This window comes from Panicum virgatum, chromosome 5K (assembly GCF_016808335.1).
Source record: "Panicum virgatum strain AP13 chromosome 5K, P.virgatum_v5, whole genome shotgun sequence".
Classification (NCBI taxonomy): domain Eukaryota; kingdom Viridiplantae; phylum Streptophyta; class Magnoliopsida; order Poales; family Poaceae; genus Panicum; species Panicum virgatum.
Genome location: NC_053140.1, coordinates 7561250 through 7586048, shown reverse-complemented (window position 1 = coordinate 7586048; position 24799 = coordinate 7561250). Strand labels below are relative to the sequence as shown.

Here is a 24799-nt window from a genome sequence, read left to right as displayed (position 1 = left end):
CGCGCCGCACGAATCTCGAAGCATGGGGCACTCTCGTAGTTTTTGCCCGTCGACAGGGGCATTCTCGGTAATCGCCCCGTTAGCCGCAGAACAGGACGAGAGGGGAATAGGGTTTGCTCGCCGCCGCCCGCCGGAGCAGGAAGAGACCGCTCGCTCCGCTCCCCATCGCCGCGAGCGGGATGAAGAGCTTCCCGGTGGCCGGAGGCTGCAGCGTCTCCCTCGCCCTCTACTCCGACGTCTCCAACAGCCGGTACGGACACGATTCCGCCGCGCCCCGTTCCTCTTGTCGTCGCTTGTCTCGCCGTGACCATCAGCCGTGCCGAGTTCTTACTTTTGTTACGGGTGAAATGTGCGGCTACGAACTCGCTGAAGATCTCTGGTGTTGAACATCTCAGGGTGCTGCTCGACTTGATGCAGTCAGGGAAGCTGGAACCGGAGGTCGCGTTCCTCAACGCATCACTGGTGCGTTATACCATCTAGTTACTTCGGTTGTGTTCAACCTCACCAATTTCCTAGTCGGAGTTAATTAATCGAGAAGTTTGATGTGGTGTGCTCTTTATTTCTTTCTGACCAATGATAGGTGCCGGATGTGTTCCCTGTTCTTGCAGCGGCGCACAAGGCGCTGCTGTCGAAGGCGAGGGAGTCACTGACCACAAGGACTCTGCACTCTGAGCTCGTCTACAACTACTCCGGGTCGAAGCATGTGATTCATCTAGCAGCTTTTTTTTGCTTTTGCATTGTGAAGTTGGTCCTATGCAGTATGTTGACGATTTGTTGGTGATTACTGGTTACAGATTACGGAATCCCTGAAACGATGCGGGATCTCTGATGACACGACATACATCCTTGCAGCTCGTTTTGATGCTTCAGACGAGGAGGTATGATTTAGGATGAAACTCTTAACTTACTGAACTATGTTTTGCAAACCCATCAGTCGCATGCTGCTATGATAATTTGGAATCTAGAGCCTGTTGTAAGCTGTACCCAATCCTGAAACAAACCTGTAATGGTTGGCAGTGACCATGTGTTTGGTTCATATACTTGTGCTGGCAAATTGGACTGTAGTTGAAGTGTTAACTACTCCAGTGTTCAGGCTCTACCCCAAATTAGATTTACATGGATGGATTTGCAATATCTATCACCCTGCTTAGATGAGAAATCACAAGTTAAATTCTCATGTAATTCAGTAAAGTAAAACAGGTAAGTGTTTGAAGTTTGAACCATGCTTAATATTTCTTCCTCCACCTCCAGAAACCCCATGCTTCTGGTGTTGACTTGGAAGTTTTCAATGAACTTTCAAACTTTATTGTCTTTAAAGTTCTCGCTACCAAGTACCGAATGTCACCATAGCTGCAAGCCTGCAACACAGACATTTTTTTGCAAACTAAAATGGTGCAAGGAGTTTTTCCTATATTCTACAAAATGGAAATAACAAAATCAAATCAGTACAGTATAAACATGTGTGCTTACTGTTTCCTTACAGAGATTTGTTCATAATAAGATAGTAGCAGAACTGCAGAGTCTAGCTGGCAAGCTCTTTCTTGAAGAGCTGCAGTAGCACATGTCCCACACCCTTTTAATTCATATCACTAAAAATCTTCTGTAAATGGTATGTAAACTAATCGAACAGCATAGTGTACAGTTTGTACCGAGTAGTGCTTTCTGAATAAGATACTGCTGTATGCAGCTTTGAATTTGGCTCTGCATGCTCCCTTAGTTCCATGTCAGTTTTTTTTTCTTGTGCGTCTATCTGAGTTAGTTATTATCCTTCTGAATGGACTAATAATTACTGAAGTGACTATCGCATCATTGCAGATGAAAGCAGTGGAGAAACTCATCAGTGGCACCGAGATCGATTTAGGAGAACTGGAAAGTAGAGCAAACCAGCCACAGATCCTAAAGGTTTGTTAACAAACTTGATCGTATCTTATGGACCGTATGATTCTTATAACTATACATTCTAACTGAGATCATATTGGTCTTTTCTTCTACTGGCAGCATTACAAGATACCTCCCCAAGAACTATTGATATCTACACTGCCCGACGCAATTGTATGCAGGATTGCTGCTCGAGATGCTCTCTGAGGCCTCAACGATTATTGTGACGATCCCAGCACTGAAGTTTGAGCTCGATCTCTGCGCCTTGGCCTTCATAAGCTAATTTAGTTTGGAGAAACGAGAGATGTGTCAGCTCTCAACCACATGGACGACTGCACAGCTAGAGTGATGCCATTTTATTCACATTCCTGAAAGCAACCTGTAAGCATGTCGTTCTATTGTTTCCTCCCCCCTTCCTGTAAACTGAGCTGCCACTGCCTGCAAGCAAAAGTTGTGTATTTGTTCTCTCCCTCGTGTGATTTTCTTTTTGAGACGTACCTCTTGTGAATTTGATGACGCTTAAATGGAAACTAGCATGTGAAGCACACATAGACAGCTTCTGCTTGGAGACAAGGTGTTGTGGAACAGCATAAAGGACAGATGTTGATCTGCAACTGGATGTATCAAGGCAAGTCCGCGAGCAGAGTCGGGTCTGAGCGACACCACCGTCTCGCCATCATACAAGGACTGTCCCCGCTCCCCGGTGACAGGCGCCATGGCTGTCATTGGAGTGACTGCTACTGATGTACACTGCAGATTAGCATGGACAGCATGGCAACTGTATGGCAGCATAGTCCACGTGGCAGTGGCCCCATGTGACCACACTTTGTGAACACTTGTGGTTCTTGTTCTCACTGAACCCGTGGTTAATTAACGGAGAAAACACTGAGTTAAAAATTCGCGGTCCCTTCAGTGTCCCATAGCCATGGTTGGCGGGCCGCGGTGACGTTCCTATTACGTAATAGTAGGAAAAGGCAGCCCACATAGACAGCATGGCAACTGTAGTGGGCCCATTTCTCCATGGAGTATGTGGGAGTGAGCCCATTTCTCATACGTTTACCCTTTTCTCATGCTCCACGCTCACATGAAATTCGTGGCCAGGAAACCGTTTCTTTAGGGAAGGCAGAAGTGTGTTAGTCTTTAGTCCGTGTCAAAAAAGGTCTATTGGAGTTTTTTTTCCGACTACGAAATTAATATATGTATTCCATCATTTTATGTTGATGGTATATGTTAAATCATATGAAATAATGACTTGTTATTTCGGTTGTGATCCAAAAAGCTTCAGATATTAGTTGCGCTGTGTTGTGGACCGTGGCATTAGATGTTGCAGCCTTTGAGATGCATTTATAGCTTGGTACTCCCTCCGTGTCAAAATGTAGGTTGTTTTGACTTTTCTAGATTCATATAATTTATTATGTAACATATGTTATATCTAGATGCATAACAAATACTATAAATCTAGAAAAGCCAAAATGACCTACATTTTAAAACGGAGGGAGTATCAAAAGTTTCGAGCATGTCCATCAGTCCTAGGATTATTGTAGAACTTAATTTTGCAATCTCTCAGTAATCTTGTCCCAATAACTAACATATTAGAAGAGCATGAACCCTCCCTTTATTTGAGAGGAGTTAAGGTAAAATATTGGAACAATCCAATAGTTATTGGAGAAAAAGATATATATTGGAGAACTGCTGGAGTACATCTTTTCTCCAATAGTAAGAGTTTATTGGAGAATGAAGGACTGCTGGAGATGCTCTAAGAGTTATTGATTAGTGCCAAATTTTACTTTGACTGAATTATTTCAACCCTGGGTTGTAGACCGTGGTAAAAGTTACGATTATTTGAATCTAATAATTCCACTATGACCCCGCACCATCTCATATATGATACAACATGTGATAAAATTTCTATGTTTCAAACACCTTTCTATCTAGCTAGTGATACCACATGCTTGTTTAATTTATTCTCACCACTACAAAATGTAGCTCCAACTTGTCGTATAGATGCATACCAAAAGGCTCCCTTTTTTACATCGCTCACCACTAAATGAAAAGAAGATTGACGAAGTCACTATAGACTCCTCGTTATCGAAAAATCACCATAGTCACCATAGAGGCACACGCCAGTTAAATATTAAAATAAATCCAGAAAAATGCGAACACCCATGTCAAGTCCAAAATTCGTACTCAAAATTCATACTCAGGTGGGTAGTTTCCACAACAAATAAAGCATACCAGCTGAGAGTTTGCACCAAAACGCTCCTATATTATTGCACAGCTCACACTCTTGGCTTCTCCGGCCCAAATTAAAGCTAGGGGTTAGTCATACAGCTGTAACCTTGGTATTCTGTCGGGTAATATTCCTTTATTTTTATTTTCCCGTTACCATTTTGCTCGAATTGTATAGAATCCAAGCTTGCAGAGTACAAAGTGCAGAATTGCAGGCCACCTGCATTTCTGCTGCTGACTTAGTTTAATTTTCACCTGTCAGCAGTACAAGCACAGAATTTCTTTGTAGGACATTGAGTACTACTACTTGGCATCCAAGACATACTGCTGGGAATATACCGTCCTCAACATACGCAGGCCAGACAAATAAGCATTTTTAACAAGATTCTTCTCCGCTGGGACAATAAAAAAGACTCAACAATCAGCTCTTGACCATGCCGACTAACAAAATCGCTTTCCTGTACAACATTTTTATTTATCAGCCCGGGATCGATCAAACTCTATGATTGGAGAAGCTTTAAAGAACGATTAATTTGTAAGGTACATATCTACGTTGTACTGTGTAATTTAAAAAAAATCAATTATTTCTCTTTCCATTCTCGGACATCTTTTGATTTCACCATAACACCTTTCGGCAAAACTGTCGGTCCTCGTATTGACTCCGTCCTGAAATATAAAGAATTAAAGAGTCCTGAAATATAAGAGCACGCGGCAGTAGCTTTCAAATGCTGTAAAACTTACTTCCGCGGCAGTATTAAACCAGGTACAAATACAATTACAGCTGCACACTTGCACATCACTGAAGATTGTGTGCCCAAGACCTCAAAGATCACCTGATCCCCCGCCCCCCCCCCCCCCCACAATTATTGCAAAATTTTTTTTTTGCAATTTGGCCGCCGGAAACCAATCGCTCATCAAGGCGAGGAGGAGATGAGACCTTGCAGCAGAGAGCATATGCCTCGCAAAGTTCCCAGCCCCGCTTGTTCCCTCCTCTAATATTCCCCTCCGCCCATGGAATATCCCCGGAATTCCAACCCAAACCTGTTGTCTTCGTTTTCACTCCCTCTCCCGCTTATATACGCAACGGCAAGCTCGCCCTCTCCCACGCCCCGACGCGCCGTTACGCAGCTGGGCCGTGCACGCTTGCGCAAACCGAAGGATTGCCGCTCCGTTATTGGTCTCCTCCTCGGGTGCTGGCGGCGGGAGCAATGGCGATTGGCGGGAAGGAGATCAAGGAAGACCTGGAGGAGGCGCCGCCACTGCTCCTGGACGAGGCCGCGCGCCCGCGCCGCGTGGCGCTCTTCGTTGAGCCGTCGCCGTTCGCGTAAGTCCTCCCCTCGCCGGGCTCTGCTCTATTACTACAGTATTTTCTTTTCTTGGTTGGGTTATATCATTGTATGGGGGTTGGTTCTTAACCCTCTGCACATTATTGGCTGGATCCATGAGACTGTTCCAAGAAACGCTGGAAGATTTCGCTTTGAGTAAGCTCTGACGCTGGCTCTCTTGGTTTGGGGAAAAAGTTTGGGTCTTTCTTGGGTTCGTGGAGGCAGTGTTTTAATGGATTAAGATTTCATTTAATTTAATGTCACGACTAAGAAGCAAATTAATTGAGCTTAGTGGAATTCATCAAGAACGGAGAAGGAAACCTCAGTAAATGGCAATACAAAATCAGTTGTAATGCCTATCAAACAAAAGGAATTTGTGCTTTTGTTATATACTTCACTTAGACATTTAGGCTAAATTTTCATTTTATTGTTCTCACTATTGGAACTAACTCTGCATTTTTCATATCTGCAGCTATATCTCTGGGTATAAGAACCGCTTCCAGAACTTCATCAAACACTTGCGTGAAATGGGAGATGAGGTACGGTTTTGCTTTCCTTGCCATTTGGTGGGGGGTAGAAATGAAGTCATGGTTTTCAGGACAAAATCAGAAGGGATAAGAAGGATAGCAGATTAGTATGTGTAGCTTAATTTGGTTTTGTTGTGCATTGTGCAGGTCATTGTTGTGACCAACCATGAAGGAGTTCCCGAAGAATTTCATGGTGCCAAGGTTATTGGCTCATGGAGGTAAGCTTTTGAGGATGTTTGTATGAACTTCTCTCTTAAATGTCATTAGAAATTAAGCTATGGAGACTGAGTCATTCTTGCTGTTGTTAAAAAAATGAATCAGGAACACCTAACAAAGCTAAATAAGAAACATTAGCATCTATATGAAGTGGAGAATTAGTCCAAAGCATGGAGCATTTGTAGGCTATGCTTTTCCTGAAAAATAAATATGCTTGGGAACCATTTTTTGTACTACTGCATTCAGGTTGTGTGGTTTTGGACATATTCAGTTAGTTATAACTGAACAAATAAGTGACGACAGGTGCAAGTACAATAACTCACCTATTAGTTACACAATAAATTATGTTAAATAAACAAACCTGAACTTGTTGAGTTATTGAACAATGATACTCAATCATGCTGTCATGCTGGTTAGGTTGGAAGGATTGTATTCTTTTTTTTTATTGAATACATGATATGCATTGCCTTTTAGTGGCAGAACCTTATGCTTACAGATGTGTTCTCATCCTTGACAGCTTCCCATGTCCCATGTATGGAAAAGTCCCGCTTTCGCTGGCACTCAGTCCTAGAATCATTTCGGAGGTTGCAAAGTTCAAACCTGACATTATTCATGCATCTTCACCTGGAATTATGGTAGCTTTATTTCGAGAATCAAATCATTAATTATCGAGCCTTTCCAATTATTTGTTGCTGAATATGACTAAAGTTCATATCTCTTTCAGGTTTTTGGGGCTCTTGCTATTGCTAAGCTTCTCAGCGTGCCCCTAGTCATGTCCTACCACACTCATGTCCCAGTGTAAGCAAACCACGAATTTTACTGCATGCAAACAGAGGTCCAGGTTTTGCATGTCCGCTGAATCATATTTATGTTTTTCTCATGCAGATACATACCAAGATATACATTTAGCTGGCTTGTCGAGCCTATGTGGCAAGTCATAAGTAAGCATTCTAGTCCCACGTCACCTCTGCTTTCCTGAGCCAGCCTGTATGTCAGTATGCAAAAAGAACACTGATTTGGTCCTGTTATTCTCAAATAGGATTCCTTCACAGAGCTGCTGATTTAACCTTGGTACCATCTGCTGCTATCAGCAAGGATTTTGAAACTGCTCAGGTTATATCAGGTTGGTCGCTGTCTGTTCAAATCATGTTTGATGTTCACATGCTTGTATTCCCTGATTCCTTGTCATCTTATGTTGTTAACAATGTGCTTTCCCTCCTAATCCAGCTAACAGAATACGCCTTTGGAACAAAGGTGTTGATTCTGCAAGTTTCCATCCCAGATTTCGTAGTCACGAGATGCGAATTAGGCTAAGGTGATCCCCTTTTTCATTTCTTCCTGAACTTGTTTGAAGCGAGCATTTCTTCCTGAATGTTCTATATACAGCAGGTCGATATAAATTGTTGATGCTTATGTTCATATGATGTATTTTTTCAGTGATGGGGAGCCTGAAAAACCACTCATAATTCACGTCGGACGTTTTGGGCGTGAGAAAAATTTGGATTTTGTGAAGATGTAAGCTATCGTCTTAATTTGTTTTTTTGTTTGCTTTTATATTTAATTGTTAATGAACATAATGCATCTGAGTAAACTGGATACAGATACCACATTTATTCTCTTTTGCATTGCATCATATTCATTGGCTACTAATTGGAACTAATTTGTGTTAGTATGATTGATCAGGGTAATGGATAGGTTGCCTGGAGTAAGAATTGCATTTATCGGAGATGGACCATACAGGTATAACCAATGCAAAGTCTGTTGCTTTTATTCTTCCCTGAGGTTTTCTTCCAGTTCATGTGGCTCGACCTCAGTCAGCATCCGTGCTACTCCTGCTGTAACTGGCTCTGAACCTCTCAGTTTCTGAGTTAATTTACATAGGTGAGGTTTTAAGACAAATTTGTTCATATGTTTTCTACAATTACTCGACAGGACGGAGCTAGAGAATATGTTTGAGGGAATGCCAGCAGTGTTCACCGGAATGATGCAAGGCGAGGAGCTCTCTCAGGCATACGCCAGCGGCGACGTTTTCATCATGCCATCAGAGTCTGAAACGCTCGGCCAAGTGGTCCTTGAGTCCATGTCATCGGGAGTCCCCGTCATCGCAGCCTGTGCTGGTGGGATCCCAGACATAATCCCGGAAGATCAGGACGGCAAGACCAGCTTCCTCTTCACCCCGGGCGACCTGGACGACTGCGTGGGCAAAGTCCAGCTGCTGCTGACGAACAGGGAGTTCAGAGACAACATGGCGCGGACGGCCAGGTCCGAGATGGAGAAATGCGACTGGCGGGCGGCGTCGAAGACGATCCGCAACGAGTTCTACGATGCCGCCATCTGGTACTGGCGGAAGAAGCGTGCGGATATGGTGCAGCCGCTGCAGTGGCTGGCGCAGATGTTCCTACCGGGGCTGGAGGTCCGCCGCATCACACAGTGCTGATGCCTCCTCTCTTGCAGCCATGATCCGGACATGGATGGAAGGACAGATGCATATGAATTCCTTGTAAATTTCTGATATCTATAGTGCAGTGCCGATAGGTGAGATAGTTTATCGTTTTTTGTGGAAATCGGAGTAGCTTGGACTGTGATTGCTGTGGCATGGCCATCGATTGCACGTGTGTTGTGTAGTAGCAAAACCAAAATCAGAAATGTGCTATCTTGATGGACATTGTAGATTGTACTGCACATGTATAGATCATGATCACGCCATCAATGCATGAAGATGCTCTTGTGCGGTATAGCAGCTGGTTGTTTTTTTTTCTTAGATGATGATTAAAATTTCATTGTGTTTTGTCGAATGCATTTTATTTACAAGATCAAAAGAAAATAACATGCCATCGATACATGTATGTATAAATTTTCTTCTGCAGAGTTTTGTTCTACTAGTGAGCAAGTATTGGTTTGATTTCTTGGTATGATGCGAGCTCGGAGCGGATGCTTCATGACGGTGGTGAAATCCACTGTCTCCGCCATGTCGACGGCCTCCCCCTCCGCCCCCGGCAGCCACCGGAGCTCGCTCCTCGCCACGAAGTACTCGGCGTGGTGCGTGCCCAGCGCGTACCCGGGGCACATCCTCCTGCCGGCGCCGAACGGCATCATCGTGATCTCCCTGCTCCCCGTGAGGTCCACGCCGCGCCCCTTGCCGCCGTCCAGGAACCGCTCCGGCCGGAACTCGCGCGCCGCCGTCCACACCGCCTCGTCCAGGCCGATCTCCGCCACGAGGAAGTTCACCTCCGCGCCTCTGGGCACCGTGTAGCCGCCGATCTCCGCGTCGCTCCGCGCGCCATGAGGGATGAGGAAGTGGGCCGGCGGGTGCAGCCGCAGGCCCTCGAGCACGACGGCCCTCAGGTACAGAAGCGGCGCCCGGACGTTGCCGGCGGCGTCGAGCTCGGGGTTGCCTCCGGTCGTCACCTCCTCGTACACCTTGGCTTGGACGTCGGGGTTGCTCACCAGCTCGGCCATGATCCACTCCACCAGGGTCACCGTCGTGTCCGTCCCGGCGTTGAGGAACTCGGAGCAGAGGCTGACCATCTCGGCGTCCGTCAGCGGCCGGTCGCCCTCGTCGGCCACCGGCAGCGCGAGGAGGGACTCGTCGTAGCACGGCGGATGGTCCTTGTCGCCGCCGCGCCGGCGCGCGGCGTGGATCAGCGGGGTAAATAGCTCGTCCAGCCTCCGGCGCACGGCGACGTGCGCCGCCCACCGCTTGCGGAGGAGCCTCTTGGTAAGCGGCGGGAGGAAGGCGAAGACCGGGAAGGCGGTGAAGGAGGCGAGCACGTGCCGCTCCAGCGCCTCGATCTCGTCGAGCTCGCCCCGCCCGAGCCGCGCGCCGAAGCACATGTACACGAGCAACTCGAACATGGCGCGCCGCAGGAGCGGCCTGACCGTGACGGCGCCGCCCGTCGTCGACGACCCATCTCCTTGGCCGCGCGCGGCGCGGAGGAGGCCGGCGACGAGCGAGCCGCACGCCCGCCGCCGCGCCGGCGCGAAGAGGCCGACGCGGGCGCGGTGCAGCGCGTCGGCGGCGAGGTTGCGGCGGACGAGGCGCCAGTAGGGCCCGTAGGGCGCGGTGTTGATGTCGCCGGCGCTGAAGAGCGGGTCCGGGTCGACGAGCGGCAGCGGCGGGCGGTCGGCGAAGGTGGCGCCGTCGCGGACGAGGGCGCGGTGCGCGAGGCGGCGGTCGGCGACGAAGACGAGCGTGCCGAAGAGGCGGACGGAGATGACGGGCCCGTGGCGCGCGTGCAAGTCCCGGAGCAGCGGGGCCAGGTCGAAGATGGATCGCCGCAGCGCCGGGAACTTGGCCAGGAAGACCAGCGCCGGCGGGCCTGGCGGTGGCGGGAGCCGAGCCTTGCCGTTGACCCGTGAGTCGTCGCTGGGGCCACGGCGGCGGCGAAGGAAGAAAAGGAGGGAGACGAAGAGGGTGATGAGCAAGCAGCAGAGGAGGGGGATCGTCGAGGTGTCCGAGGTCAAGCCTACGTCGACCTCCATGGCCGGCTGCTGCCGATGCACCTGCGCGGACGCGGAGCTCCGGCGTGTCGTCACTGTCAGCGCTGCAGCAGGATCAGCTCATCTTCATCTCAAGTGGCATGATCTTTTGTCTTAAAGAACTGAGCTGCAACATGCAGTTTCTTTGATCCTGTAAAAATATTGGCACCGTTCAGCTGTCGTGAACTGCAATGTGATGGCAGTTTGCATGGGCCAAATCTATGGTTTTAAATAACGGGCTATTTAAACTTGAATCGTGCTTGCTTCTCTTCTTAAATGAATCGGCAGTGCTCCTGCCAAGTTTTCAAAAAAAAAAGCAGGCTATGACAAATAGCGGCGTATTTTTTTTCTGAGTCTAAGAGGCTATAGCGGAGGCTATAACGGGCTATGGCAAATAACGGTTTACTACTAAATCATGAAAAATAAAAGTAATAGATGCACAAAAACATAGTAATTGGCTAATTTTATAAACATAACTATATTTCTAGAGCTACGGAAACATTACTTAAGTTGACAATACAATAAAATTGATACAATCAAATATTCAGTTGTCCAAAAAACTAAAACAATAGCACTGAGGTAAGGATAAGGCTATAGCGGCGCTAAAGCTATGCCATTTAACGCAGTTATAGCCCAATTTAGCGTCCATAACTGACATAGCGGCACAAATACAAATAGCTAGCGGAAACCATCTAAAAAAGCTATAGCGGGGTTATAGCCGGCTATTTAAAATCATGGCCAAATCAGACAAATATTAATAAAGATCAGGAAAGCTCAGTCTGAAACTGAGATTTAGCTTGTACTGGCTTTGGGATAACTGATAAGCATCTCCCTAGGCCCTAGTACATGCGGTTCATCCAAAAACTTCAGATCAGAATGAACAAGGAAACCAAACTGATTCTTCACTTAGCACGCACCTAGAAGCTCACGGTCACGGTTAAGCTAGTAAATAACTGTAATATGATGCAGAGGCCAGCGAGGTCGTTGTAGTATAGTGGTGAGTATTCCCGCCTGTCACGCGGGCGACCCGGGTTCGATCCCCGGCAACGGCGTACTTTTTTGCCTTTCTTTTTTTTTCTTTCCTTTTTGAACGTTTTTATTCATACCCATGGTCCATGGACACTTGCGCGCCGTTACCGAACACCAGTGGACTGTGGAAGGCCAAGGTTTTTTAGGGCCTGCTTATTATCAGCCCACGTAGCAACTAAACCAGAAACGACATCATGCGGTGAAGAATTGAGGATGCTCCACATCGGAGAATCTAGGCCCACAGGAACGCTTAGAAGCAGGGTGAAGGAAGGAATGGTGCTCCACATCATTTACAAGAAGCACATTCTCACTAGTATGTTTCAAAATATAGCTATGTTGAGATTTATACTAAATCAAATATTTTCATATCATGTCAAGATGGAGAGGGCTCATGAAAGTAAGCAGAGAATTACACTTTATGAAGCTTGCAAAATGTCTATATATTGGGCTGTTCTGCTGGTCTAGAAGCTGGCTGATTTCTATTGATTCAATATCATTCTGTGTGAGAAAGAATAAGCCAAAAGAAGCCGACTGGTGGTGGTGGTGCTGGCCAGCCGAACAGAGTTATATTGTCACCACCTTATTCTGATTGTGTTGTAAAGAACTCTCTATGTTCCAAATTATAGGTCGTTCTGGTTTTTCAAAATACATCATCATCTAGAAAGTCAAAATGAATTATAATTTGGAACGGAAAGAAAACTAGAAAAATCACACTCTCACTAACCTTAGGGTTTGTTTCGATCCACCCAACTTAAATTTTAAAGTCAAACTTTAGACAGCTAAAAGTTCTTCTTGCTAAACTTTAGCTGGGGTGTTTGGATCCTCCCGCTGATAGACCCATCTAAAATCTAGCCAGCTTTAGCTGTGCTGAAACAACTAAACTCAACTAAAGTTTAGCTAGTCGCCGAACCGTATGGATCCCTAGCAGCTAAATTTAGCCGGCTCCCTAGCAGCTAAATTTAGCCGGCAATATTTAGTTGGTGGATTCAAACAGACCTCCAGTTATGACAAAGTTAATGCCAATCTTCTCCACAAAGCATAACTTTGGATCAAAACTCCTTGCCACGACAAAGGTTGCTTTATTTGGTAGTACTAGTAGGGCGGCACGTGTTTTTCGAAAACCAGGTAAATAAAATTTATGTTTATAGAAAATAACACATATGCATGAGAAGGACATGTTTTTTTTCAAAAAGTCAAATAAGAAACTATAATTAGTATCACACGCATCAAAACTATTCAATAAAAAAAATGAAAAGTCAAGCTCCAATAACCACAGAAATATAGAAGTTGAATTTTTGTAACCTCAAGACTCAACTACCTTCAAAAACAAAAATAGTATTCGATATTAATACTTTAACTGAATTCATTTATGAAGTGCAGTATTTTCATGGTACATCTTTTATGAGATCATTTTCACATATACTTGTTCATATATGACACTTTACTATACAGCTATCTAATGGCTTGTTCGGTTGGCTGGCTGGCAAGACTATTCCGCGAGCGAGCGCGGCTGGGAGCACAGGGTCTGCGAGATCAGCCACCTGCCTAGCGGATTAGCAACCAGCCCAGCGGATGGGCTCAGCTATCCAAACAGGGAGTAAATGGCCAGGTTAGGTCCTGTTTGACTTCCTTCTAAAAAAAGGTCACATAATAGTATCTTTAATAAGGTTGTGTGTTGTGTCCATCCAACAAATCCACGCACATAACAATCAACAAACGTTTAAGTGACGGAGAAGAGGAACCTTGTTCAACTTGGTTCCTTCTTTGGGATAAGAAAATGTGAGTACAACTCGGTAGTTTGGTTTCTCACAAAGTAATAAATTTAAAAGCTTGAATTGGATAGAACATTATAAAAGTGCTACAACCCCACGAGTACTGCCTTTTGGTCTGCCATCCATCCATGGCAATGGATGAAGAAGATATTTCTCACATCACACTACATGATCTCACTGAAATTACAACCTAATATGATGTCCTGGCAGTAGCACCAGACCTTGCCATGACATCTGAAAAATATTGCTCTGAAAAAGTAGTGCATGTGCAGCACGCACATGTTTCTAAAAATTATGTACCATTATCATGGCTGCGAGCTTGTTATATTCATACACATATTAGTCAAGATAAATATGCAAGAAACATATGGAACCTCTTCACACGCATTTGACCATTGGGCAAAAAATCAAGCCTCTTGTTCCATCAGCTTTTCAAGTGGATCCATCCATTCGACCTCAATTGCTAATGCAAGCTTTGAAAAACTGAATGACTACAAGGAAGGGTGATGTGTCCACACAATAGTGTAATGTAGCTGAAGCACTCTGAGGGAGGAATGATGTTAAGTAAAAACACAAATCCTGTACATAAAGACATGAGAAAATAATTACCAAAAATATGATCTTAAGGATGCAGGTTATATTGACGCCAAAATAGGCAACAATCAGAAACCACCAACCACATTTTGAGTATTCTTGACATCTAACCAGGAAGAAATGATTTCACAAAAGCCTGCAGGCACACAACAATTTATAAGCGCCCAAAGCCTAGACATGAAGAGAGACAATGTGATAGAGCCTTTTAAAATTGAACATGCATCACAAAATGACCAGTTTTCATATTTCAAGGATAATTACTTTCATTGGATGTTTTAGCTTACTGGAAAATATTGAGCAGTATTATTCCTCTAATGACATCTCATTGTTTCTCTTTATGTATTGCAAAAATGTAGTTTGCAGATGGTGTGCAAAGGACAAAATAATAATGGGAGTAGAAAGAAAGGCCCTCGACATGTAACAATACATTATAAACATATCCCATGGGTAAAAAGAATAATCACAAGACAGAGCAGTAATGTCATGATCATACGCCCGTGCTAACAGTTCAATTTTCAACAAGTCGTCCTACAAGTTACCAAAACTTTGTCTATGCCCATGCGTTGCTATGGGTGGTAAAAAAATTTCAGAGTAATATATAGAGTATCGGCAAGATATGATATTTTAAGACTCATTGATATCCATGAGCTAACTTCGACACAACAAAACTATGTCCATACATTGCTATGGGATTTAGAAATTATATACTCCCAATTTTATCTGCATGTAGAGTACAAAAATATTTCCAAACTAACATAGACATGGGCCAGTTGATAATCCGGAGCTTTGACAAAATACTAAATAGATTGATCAGGTAGGATTTTCAAATAAATAGACACCATACTGCAACTGATCATTGGACGACAACACTGAAAGAAAAAGAAAGAATGTCGCAGCTTCTATTAGAGAGATGAAAAATGTACCTAAATGGAGCAAGAAGGATTTATATCAATATCATAGGAAACTTTTTATTTCTTATACATTCTGTGACATCCCGGGAAATTTACTAATTAAATCACTCGCTAATTTATTTTCAAAATTTTTCGTCGTTGAGCTCGAGATCCTCCTAAAGCCGTAAACCCTAAATTCCGAGAACTTTTCCCGCCTGATCTCCCGATCTTCGAAAAGACCCGACCCCGACATCTGAATCCACCACCCTGTTCGCCCTTGACCCGCGCGTCGCGCCCGACCGCGCACGCGTGCCCGACGCCGCGATCGCGGCGCGAATCTCTCCCTCTCTCTCTTTTTCTCTCCCTCTCCTTTTTTTCTTTTTCCTTTTTCATTTTCATTTCCATTTTCTTTTCTTTTCTCCATTTTTCTTTTTCCTCCCCTTTTCTTTTCTCTTTTTTCTCCTCCCCCTCTCTCTCCTTCCTCTCTCCCCTTCTCTCCCACGAGCTGCAGAGCACCGTTCCCCGCCCCCGTGCGAGCGCCGCCCGGCCCGGCTCTCCTCTGCCGCTCCCCCTGCGCGCTTGCCCAGCCCACGCACCCTGCCCAGCCCACGCGCCACGCCGCGCCGAGTCACCCCTGGGCCGTGCGCACGCGCGTACGCGCTCGCCGCGCCCAGTGCTCCGAGCCGCGGCACCGCGCCACGCCACGGCCGCCTGCCCCGCGCGCACGCCCGCCCGCCACGCACACCACGCGTTCCACGCACCCCCGAGACTCGCCGCGCCTCCCGTCATCCAGTGCCACCACCGCCTTCCTGTGTCTGCCCTCGCCGCCGGCCGCCCACGCGCACGCGCGCACAACACCGCTGCCTCGCCGCTCGAGCCCGCGCTGTGACACACACAGCAACCAGGGCCCTCCACGTGCCTGCGCGCCTGCCCGAGCCGTCACCTCGCCCTGGTCCGCCACGAATCGCGCCGCCGCCGCGTCGCGACACCGAACGCCATTAATGGCTCCCGCGCCGCTCGCCGGCCGCCACCACCGCCTCGCCCCCTCCTCCACCGACCTAAATCGCCTATAAAAGGGCTCCCCGCGCAGCTTCCCACCACCACAAGCTCCACCGCCGCCTCCAGCTCTCTCCCAAGCCACACAGCGCCGCCGCCGCAACCCTCTTCGCCTGTCGCCACCGGCCCGCGTGGCCAGACCGCCCCGCTCCACTTCAGCCCAAGCTAGGTAGGGCACCCGAACCCCCTCATCCCTATCTCCATTTCCCCTCACTTCCCGGCCGCCACCACGCTCCACAGCGCCACCGCCACAGCGCCGCCGCCAGCCACCCGCTGGCCTCCGTGCTCCGATACAAATCAAGGTGGGGGACGGGATCCCCACGCCACCCTCCTCCTTTCCGCCTCCTTCCCGGCCGCCACAAGCTCCCAGGGCCGCAGGCCCATGGTCGCCGGCGCCCTGCGCCTCCCCTCCCCTGTTTCCCAGTCGGGAGGAAGGAGAGAAGGGCACTTTTGCCCGGACCCCCTCCCCTCTCTTCTATTTAGTTAAGAGTTCCCCCCCTTTTATGCCTTTTTTGCGAAATAAACCCCCTCCTTTATCATATTTCAAAATAAATCCTTCCCTCATATAAGCATATTTCTAAATGAACACCTGACCCTTTTTAGAATGACCCAAATAGTTTCTAAAATACAAACCAAGCCCCTGCCTTCTCAAATATAATTACAAACAAGTCCCTGGACCCTTATTTAACCCCTAAACCTCTATATAACCTATCATTTCATGCGCAAAACGACCTCGGATCTACCTAAAACTTTATCACACCTCTCATAACATAGTTTTGTCCACGCCATTTGGAAACCACCCAAAAATATTACTCCGAACTCCATATCTTAATTATTTCTGATTCGAGCTCAACGATAAAACTTTTATTTCCATTTCTTGATTGTGTGCATGTTTGTAAATGTCGTAGATCACAGTGTGAACGAAGGAGAGCCCGTTGACGAGTAGTGCTGTGAGCAAGCGAATGAGGAGCAGTTCTGCGACCCTGAGCCCGAAGGACAGCACCTCGATCAGGACTTCCCCGAAGGCTTCGAAGACGGCAAGTTCAATCCCGCCCTTTGATGCATGTTTTGTCCTAGTTTTTATAAACACCACCTATTGGCCTGTTTTACAAAATTGCATATGTTTTTCTTGCTGAAAACACGGTTGGATAGCCACCCCTTGATTTGTTATAACCATTGCTTGACCACCTAGATTAATGTCCGAATGTGTTTTGTTTGGACGTTAATCGCTGCTAGAACGCTTAGGATCTTATACAAAATACAACTTGTTTTATAAAGAAAAGGTGTGTGTGTGGGAAGGTATAAAAGTGAAATTTTCGAAAAGATAAGTCTAGACGGGATGGATGGCATTTCTGTGTGATTTGCCGTTTGGTGTACTTGTGCCTGTGTGGCAGAGCAAGGAAGGGAGATATCCATCTTGTCACCCCTAAGGACCGAGTTGGTGTGTCATCTCACCTAACTCCACTATCGTGCAAACCACTCGACCGTTGTATGGGTAACGGCTTAGCATAAACCCCACTAGTTAGTCTGATAGCCATTAGGAGAGCTGAGATCAACGGGTGATCAAGGAGAAGGGATTAGCTCTGTGTGACTTATGCCCCGGTTAAACCTCTGTGTGATAGGTCAATGAACCCCTTGGTGCATCCCGTGATGGCTAGTCAGGTCTAGCTAAGGTGGGTAATGGTTTTGTTGGGATCTGCACCGACACTAAGGTGATCGAGTTGCGGTACCCCGCTTGTGGGTAAAGTTGCACACCTCTGCAGAGTTAAAAATCTATTCGAATAGCCGTGCCCACGGTACTGGGCGAGTTACGGTGTGGTCACATAACTAGTGTTTATCTTGGGATGGGCTGGTGTGAGTTGTTTTGGAAATGTGTCCGGCAGTTGTGCTGTGTGCTACGGCGGATGAGGAGTCCGGTAGCAGCTTAAAACTTGGATCCTGTGTGGATCAACCCTTTGTGTTACTCGGTACAAGAAAACTGATTTAGGAAAATGTTTTCTTTCAAATGAACCCCTGTATAAAATCTAGCTTTTCGCAAAGTAAACCTTAACCTTACCCTTGATTTACCCTATGCATTATATTCTGTTTATACCCCTCCGTGGGTGTGGTTGGGCTTGCTGAGTACGTTTGTACTCACCCCATTCTTTATTTTTACAGAAGAAGATCCAGACTTTGTACCTGACGACGTTGAGTAGGGGTACCGTCCTGCACCCAGCCTTTGCCTGTGGAGTAGGGTCACCCGCAGGAGATTCTGCATGGTGCAAGACTCTGATGACCCTCTTTTTATAGTTAATATCGTCCTAATGACATGGGTTGTAATCCTCGCGATAGTGGCGTTTCTCTGCTCACTACCGCGTAGAGTTGTACGGTAATGAATCATCTGATGTAATAAATGTGTCATCAGCCTCCTGGGATTGATGTTTGTATCACATTTAAGTCTTCTCTTATGAGGGGACGCTTCAGGTGGTATCAGAGCCGTAGGTTGGCCGTAGGACGTGACCCTAGGAGCGAAACCCTTTTTTGGCCCTTTGACACTAGAATTTTTTCCTCAATCCTTCTTTTCACACAAACACTCACCACTGGTTCTTGCCCTGTTCCAGAAGGCTGACAATGGATGGATTGGCGGAATCTGTCACGCAGAGCCCGGCCTTCCTAAGTTGTTGATACTCAGCCTGGAACGCATCGGAGTTGTGGACCCACCAGAGTTTGTCTACCGGGAGTACGACTCCAAGGGCACTCTTCGGTGCGACCTGATGATCTTCATGGGAAAGAGCATCCGCTACCCAGATGTGGACCCTTGGATCATCTCCACCGCTGGTTTTCGCTTCCCGGACACCTATCGAAAAGCCACCCGTAAAGCCCTGCGACGTCTACGCGTGATCTACAGGCATCACCTTCAGTGGACTCCTATGGGATTTTTCCCGCCTGCTGAAGGAAGAGGACGCACATGGATTGCCCGGATGAGAGGACTCGGAAGAGAAGAAGAAGACCTGGAAGATACGGTCTCCCACCTATCCATCTATCTCACCGGCCTGGATGAGCTCTACCGCGAACAAGCGGCACAACTGAAGCAACAAGTCCACAGAGCAGAAAAGGCAACCCAAGAGCTGGATGAACAACGGACAAGAGCCGCACGTGCCGAGTATTCCTTAGCCGCTCTCCAAGCCCAAATGCAAGAATGTGAGGCGGAACTGGAAGAACAACAGACAAGAGCCACACGCGTCGAGAATTCCTTAGCCGCTCTCCAAGCCCGAATGCAAGAGTACGAGGCTCGCAGAGGAATAGGTGGGTGGATAGAGGAAGAAGAAGAACCCGAAGAAGCCCAATGGGATGTAGGCACTCAGACTGAAGAAGAAGAACCCGAAGAAACCCATTGGGATAAAGGTACTCAGACCGAAGATGACGTGATGGCTCAGTATCTTCCACTGAAGAAGCGTCCTCTTAGGATCGAGGAAGAATCCCCATGATAGAAGTAGCATCCCAAGCTAGAACCTTTGCCCTAATAATCGTGTATCCATGAAGTCTGTATCCCACCATGTTGCAATAATAAATATCATCTACTCCCTTTGTGTACCCCAAATAATTGTGCAAGTTTATTCACCCTATCTTTGTTTTCAGATGGCTGAGGAAGGATGGACCCAGGGCAATTGCCAAGCTGCACCTGGCTTCCCCAGCCTGTTGATCAACGCCCTGGAAAGCCTTGGCGTTACGGAACGCCCAAGATACTACAGCAGAGAGTACGAGCACCATGGTACCCTCCGCTGCATGGTGATCCTGGTTATCGCCAGGAGTGATCGCTACCCCGACATCCAGCCGTGGCGAGTGACCGCTATGGGGTTTAGGCACCAAGACACCTATCCCTTGGCCATCAGAAAGGTACTCCGTTACCTGTGCCGGATTTTCGAAGAACACCTAGCCCCCACGCCAATGAGTTTCTTTCTGCCGGCCATCAGAACCCCAGTTTGGGAAGCACGCATGAGAAGTTTGGAACGGCACCGCCATGAAGAAGATCCTCTGTACCAAGTGGCTACCTACCTAGCCGCCTTGGATCAGCTCTTTGATGAGCAAGCCAACATTATGAGGGAGCAGACCCATCGAGCCGAGCAAACAGAGCTCGCAGTGAGACTGCAACAGGTACGAGCAGCCCAAGCCGATGCAAGAGCCGCAGCCGCGGTCAGCAGCGAAGCAGTTGCTCAGGAGAGCCTCAGGCAAGCCCGAGACAGGCGTATGCAAGAATGGACCAGAAGTGGAACACCAGTCCCGGCAATAGGGGAAAACCAAGTTCTACTCGGGACACCCGTCATAGGATGGGGACCACTCGTGATAACCCCACAAGCCCTACCCGAGAACCCTGAAAGGTCTACTGCCGCCGTTGAAGGAGAAGCTACTACACAACCCTTGGCAAATGGAAACCTAGAGGACGGCGAGCAAGGACTACTCGCACACTCCGCCCCGGAAGAAGGCTCGCCCCGCGAGTAGATTGTCCGATGACGACCTAGTGTTGTACCCTCCCAAGCCCTTTGGCTTAAGTTGTACCCTTAAGTATGAACCTGTACCCGGACGTGTAGTATGTGTTTTAGTCTTATCCTCGTGTTGTACCCTCCCTTGTTTTAATGAAGTTGTGTGTGCTTGTTGTTTGCTATATTTGTGTGCTTGTGTGTTTATCGGCAGAAAGTAGACTCTGCCTTTTTAAAGATACGAATTAAACAACTTAAACATCACTTAATCCCAGTCTCACAAAAACTCTACCCAATTTACAGATGGCTTCCCGAAGCGTTACGAGGGCCTCCCGCATTCGGAACCCTGCAGTCGCTGATACGGGAGTGCAGCCTAATGGACAGAACCCTCCCCAGGATGAACAAGAAGTGAGCCAGAACCGAGGAGAAAATTAGGGAGAAGTGCCACTGCCACCACCACCACCCCTCGGAGACCTGGCACAGATAATCCACAATCAGACCCTCATCCTAGAGACACTGGCCAATGCCCTTGTCAACAAATAGCCACGAGGGCAAACAATGAACGACAAGTTGACGGCTTTTCTAAGGGCCAAGCCGCCCACCTTTGCTGGATCTAGCAACCCCTTGGATGTAGACGACTGGCTTCGTGTGATTCAGAGGAAGCTCGAGCCGTTCGAATGTCAGGACCGGGACAAAGTTCTTCTGGCAGCACACCAACTCACCAGGACTGCCTTAGCCTGGTGGGAAAATTATTGTGCCGCTGCCGAAGATGCCTCCACCATCACATGGAAAGAGTTTGTGAAGGAATTCCGCCAATATCATATTCCCTCGGCCACCATGAAATGCAAGGCGGATGAATTCCGTGCACTGCAGCAAGGGAGTATGTCAGTTGAAGATTACACCCATAAGTTCATGGAGCTAGCCCGGTATGCACCAGAAGAAGTGAATGATGATGAGAAGAAGCAAGACATGTTAAAGAAGGGACTGAACCCAGAACTCCGGACCTTGCTTACTCCGCAAATCTACCCGGATTTCAATACCCTGATGAACAAGGCGATTCTTACAGAAAGAGCCAAAATTGATGAAAGGAAAGACAACAAGCGCAAGTTCCTGGAGAGCAAGTCCCGCCAGCAGGATCACTTTCAGAAACCCAGAAACTTTAGCTACACTGCACCAAGATCGCAGGCTCCAATGCAATATAGGACTCAACCTCAGGTGACAGGCCCACAAGCCTCTAACACACAGTTCAGGGGTCAGAACACCATGAGGGCCCCGCAGAGCAATGCAATCCATGTCACCACCAACAACAGCAATGCTAGGGTCTGTTTCAACTGCCGAGAGACAGGGCATTTCATTGCCAACTGCCCATATGCCAAGAACAAGCCAGTTACATCAGCCTTCTCCAATACAGTGAATGGACCGAGGCCGGTTCTGTCAGGTGCCAACCGAGTGCCCATCCGCAACAACAGCAACGCCAACAATAACAGTCAGCAGATGAGGCAGCCCCAGCAGTCATTTGGACGAGCCCGCGTCAACCATATCAACGCACAGGAGGCTCAAGGAGCTCAGGGCGTAGTGCTGAGTGAGTACCTAGTCAGCTCAGCTCTTGCAACAGTGTTATTTGATTCTGGAGCATCACACTCATTCATATCCTTGAGTTTTGTGGAAAAGCACAAAATACCTACAGTACTACTAAAAACACCCCTAATAACCCGGACGCCTGGAGGTGACATCAAGTGTCAACTAGGTTGTCTGCGGGTAAGGATCAATTTAAGTGGGGTAGAATTTTTAGCAGACTTAGTAGCACTTAAGTCTAAGGGAATAGACGTGATTCTTGGAATGGACTGGTTAAGCCGACACAATGGTCTCATAGGTTGTACTGACAAGGTGGTACACCTAACAAACCCGAAAGGAGTACGAGTAACCTGCCATACCCGGGTAAGTGGATCAGACCCGATGGTGTTTAGCATGGAAGCCAAGCCCTTAGAAGAAGTCCCAGTGGTAAATGAGTACCCAAATGTTTTCCCGGAAGAACTCCCTGGAATGCCACCAGATAGGGACATAGAGTTTGTCATCGACCTTGTCCCTGGAACCGCCCCTATAGCTAAGAGACCCTATAGGATGGCAGCCTCCGAATTGGCAGAACTAAAGAAGCAGTTTGATGAATTATAATGAATTGGCTTCATCAGACCAAGCTCGTCGCCTTGGGGAGCCCAGTCTTGTTTGTCAAGAAGAAAGATGGGAGTATGAGGTTGTGTGTAGATTATCGGGCGCTGAACGAAGTAACCATCAAGAATAAGTATTCCCTCCCCAGGATCGATGACCTTTTTGATCAGTCAAAAGGGGCCAAGTACTTCTCCAAGATCGATATGAGGTCAGGATATTTTCAGCTCAAGATCAGAGAGCGCGACATCCCAAAGACAACCTTTGTCACCCGATACAGGCAATTTGAGTTTACTGTGATGTCATTTGGACTCACAAATGCCCCTGCCTATTTCATGAATCTCATGAACAAGATATTTATGGATGAGTTAGATAAGTTTATCGTAGTCTTCATCGACGACATACTTATTTACTCGAAGAGTGTCCAGGAGCACGAGCAACATCTGAGAGTAGTTCTGGAAAAATTAAGAGTACACAGGCTAAATGCCAAATTCAGCAAATGTGAATTCTGGTTGGAGAAAGTAGCTTTCCTTGGTCGTATTCTGACCACAGAAGGAGTAGAAGTGGACCCCGAGAAGGTCGAAGCAGTCTCCAACTGGCAGCAACCGACCAACGTCAGTGAGATCAGAAGTTTTCTCGGATTAGCTGGGTATTATCGAAGATTCATTGAAGGATTTTCCAAGATAGCCCGGACCATGACAGAGCTGCTCAAGAAGGAGAAGAAATTCACCTGGACGGAGTCATGTGAAAGGAGTTTTCAAGAATTGAAGAATAGGTTGACGACCGCCCCAGTGCTGACCCTACCGGACATTCACCGGGATTTTGTCATCTATTGTGATGCATCCCGACAAGGATTGGGTTGTGTACTCATGCAAGACGGGAAATTCGCCGCATATGCTTCCCACCAGGTTAGGCCTCATGAGCAGAATTACCCAACCCATGATCTGGAACTTGCAGCCATGGTACACGCCCTTAAAATTTGGAGACATTATTTGATTGGAAATAAGTGCGAGATTTATACTGACCATAAGAGCCTGAAGTATATCTTCACCCAGCCGGATTTGAACTTAAGGCAACAGAGATGGCTAGAATTGGTTAAGGATTATAATTTGAAAATCCATTACCACCCCGGAAAAGCAAACGTGGTAGCTGATGCCCTAAGCCGGAAATCCTATGGGCCCAAGGATGATCATCTGCGAGAGGAAATGGCACGATTGAATGTGCACATTGTTCCTCGAGGTTCCAGCCAAGTGCTGAACGTCCAATCAACACTAGAAGACAGAATCAGAAAGGCACAAAGTTTGGACAGGAAGCTGATGGAAATCTGGAGGCAGACTGGAGAAAATAAGGCACTAGATTTTAGGGTGAATAATAGGGGAACCTTATGGTATAAAGATAGAATTTATGTACCCCAGAAAGGAGACTTCAGGCAAATAATCATGGATGAAGCTCACAACTCGGCATACTCCATTCACCCAGGATCCACCAAAATGTATATGGACTTAAAACAAAAATATTGGTGGAACGGGATGAAGGCGGACATTGCACGGTTTGTCGCCCGTTGTGATACTTGTCAAAGGATCAAGGCCGAACATCAGAAGCCAGCAGGGCTGTTGCAACCCCTACCCATTATGGTTTGGAAGTGGGACGAGATAGGAATGGATTTTGTAGTGGGTTTGCCCAGGACCCAGAAAGGACACGACTCCATATGGGTAATAGTGGATCGACTTACTAAATCAGCCCATTTCATACCCGTACGAACCAATTATGGCAGGAGAAAAGCTAGCCAAGCTCTATGTGGAAAATATAGTAAAGCTGCATGGTGTGCCCAGCCGAATTGTCTCAGATAGAGGGACCCAGTTCACCTCTAGGTTTTGGAAAAATCTACATAAAGCCATGGGCACCAAGTTGGATTTCAGCTCCGCTTATCATCCGCAAACGGATGGCCAGACATAAAGGGTGAATCAGATCATGGAGGATATGCTGAGAGCATGTGTCCTTACCTATGGCAAGGATTGGGAACAGAGTTTATCCTATGCTGAGTTTTCATACAACAACAGCTACCAAGTAAGCTTGGGCATGTCACCGTTCGAAGCTCTCTACGGAAGAAAGTGCAAAACTCCGCTGATGTGGTCAGAAGTTGGAGAACGAGCCCTAGTCGGACCAGCACTCATAAAAGAAGCA

General features: G+C 47.1%; 4 protein-coding genes, 1 long non-coding RNA gene and 1 other non-coding gene across 6 annotated transcripts; 4 read left to right on the top strand and 2 right to left on the bottom strand.

The window, feature by feature from the left end:
* The first annotated feature begins 39 nt into the window (after window positions 1-39).
* Window positions 40-2347, top strand: LOC120706035 (EKC/KEOPS complex subunit TPRKB). Its single transcript, XM_039990601.1, has 6 exons — window positions 40-250; window positions 396-462; window positions 581-703; window positions 795-878; window positions 1816-1902; window positions 1999-2347. Exons 1-6 carry the CDS (start codon window positions 180-182, stop codon window positions 2083-2085), a joined length of 519 nt encoding a protein of 172 aa, XP_039846535.1. The 5' UTR covers window positions 40-179; the 3' UTR covers window positions 2086-2347.
* A 2673-nt stretch (window positions 2348-5020) lies between these two features.
* On the top strand, window positions 5021-6977 carry LOC120706036 (sulfoquinovosyl transferase SQD2-like). Its single transcript, XM_039990602.1, has 5 exons — window positions 5021-5431; window positions 5905-5971; window positions 6107-6177; window positions 6693-6810; window positions 6900-6977. Exons 1-5 carry the CDS (start codon window positions 5316-5318, stop codon window positions 6975-6977), a joined length of 450 nt encoding a protein of 149 aa, XP_039846536.1. The 5' UTR covers window positions 5021-5315.
* Window positions 6978-8135: 1158 nt separating this feature from the next.
* LOC120709639 (sulfoquinovosyl transferase SQD2-like) lies at window positions 8136-8612 on the top strand. The gene has a single exon (XM_039995318.1). It carries the CDS (start codon window positions 8136-8138, stop codon window positions 8610-8612), a length of 477 nt encoding a protein of 158 aa, XP_039851252.1.
* Window positions 8613-8733: 121 nt separating this feature from the next.
* On the bottom strand, window positions 8734-10809 carry LOC120706033 (cytochrome P450 89A2-like). The gene has a single exon (XM_039990596.1). It carries the CDS (start codon window positions 10655-10657, stop codon window positions 8981-8983), a length of 1677 nt encoding a protein of 558 aa, XP_039846530.1. The 5' UTR covers window positions 10658-10809; the 3' UTR covers window positions 8734-8980.
* An 825-nt stretch (window positions 10810-11634) lies between these two features.
* TRNAD-GUC lies at window positions 11635-11706 on the top strand. Its single transcript has one exon. It is a non-coding gene; the product is annotated as a tRNA-Asp (tRNA).
* Window positions 11707-13821: 2115 nt separating this feature from the next.
* LOC120706031 lies at window positions 13822-14558 on the bottom strand. The gene is made up of 2 exons (XR_005688162.1): window positions 14065-14558; window positions 13822-13946 (listed from the first exon to the last, which is right to left on the bottom strand). It is a non-coding gene; the product is annotated as an uncharacterized LOC120706031 (long non-coding RNA).
* Window positions 14559-24799: the final 10241 nt, after the last annotated feature.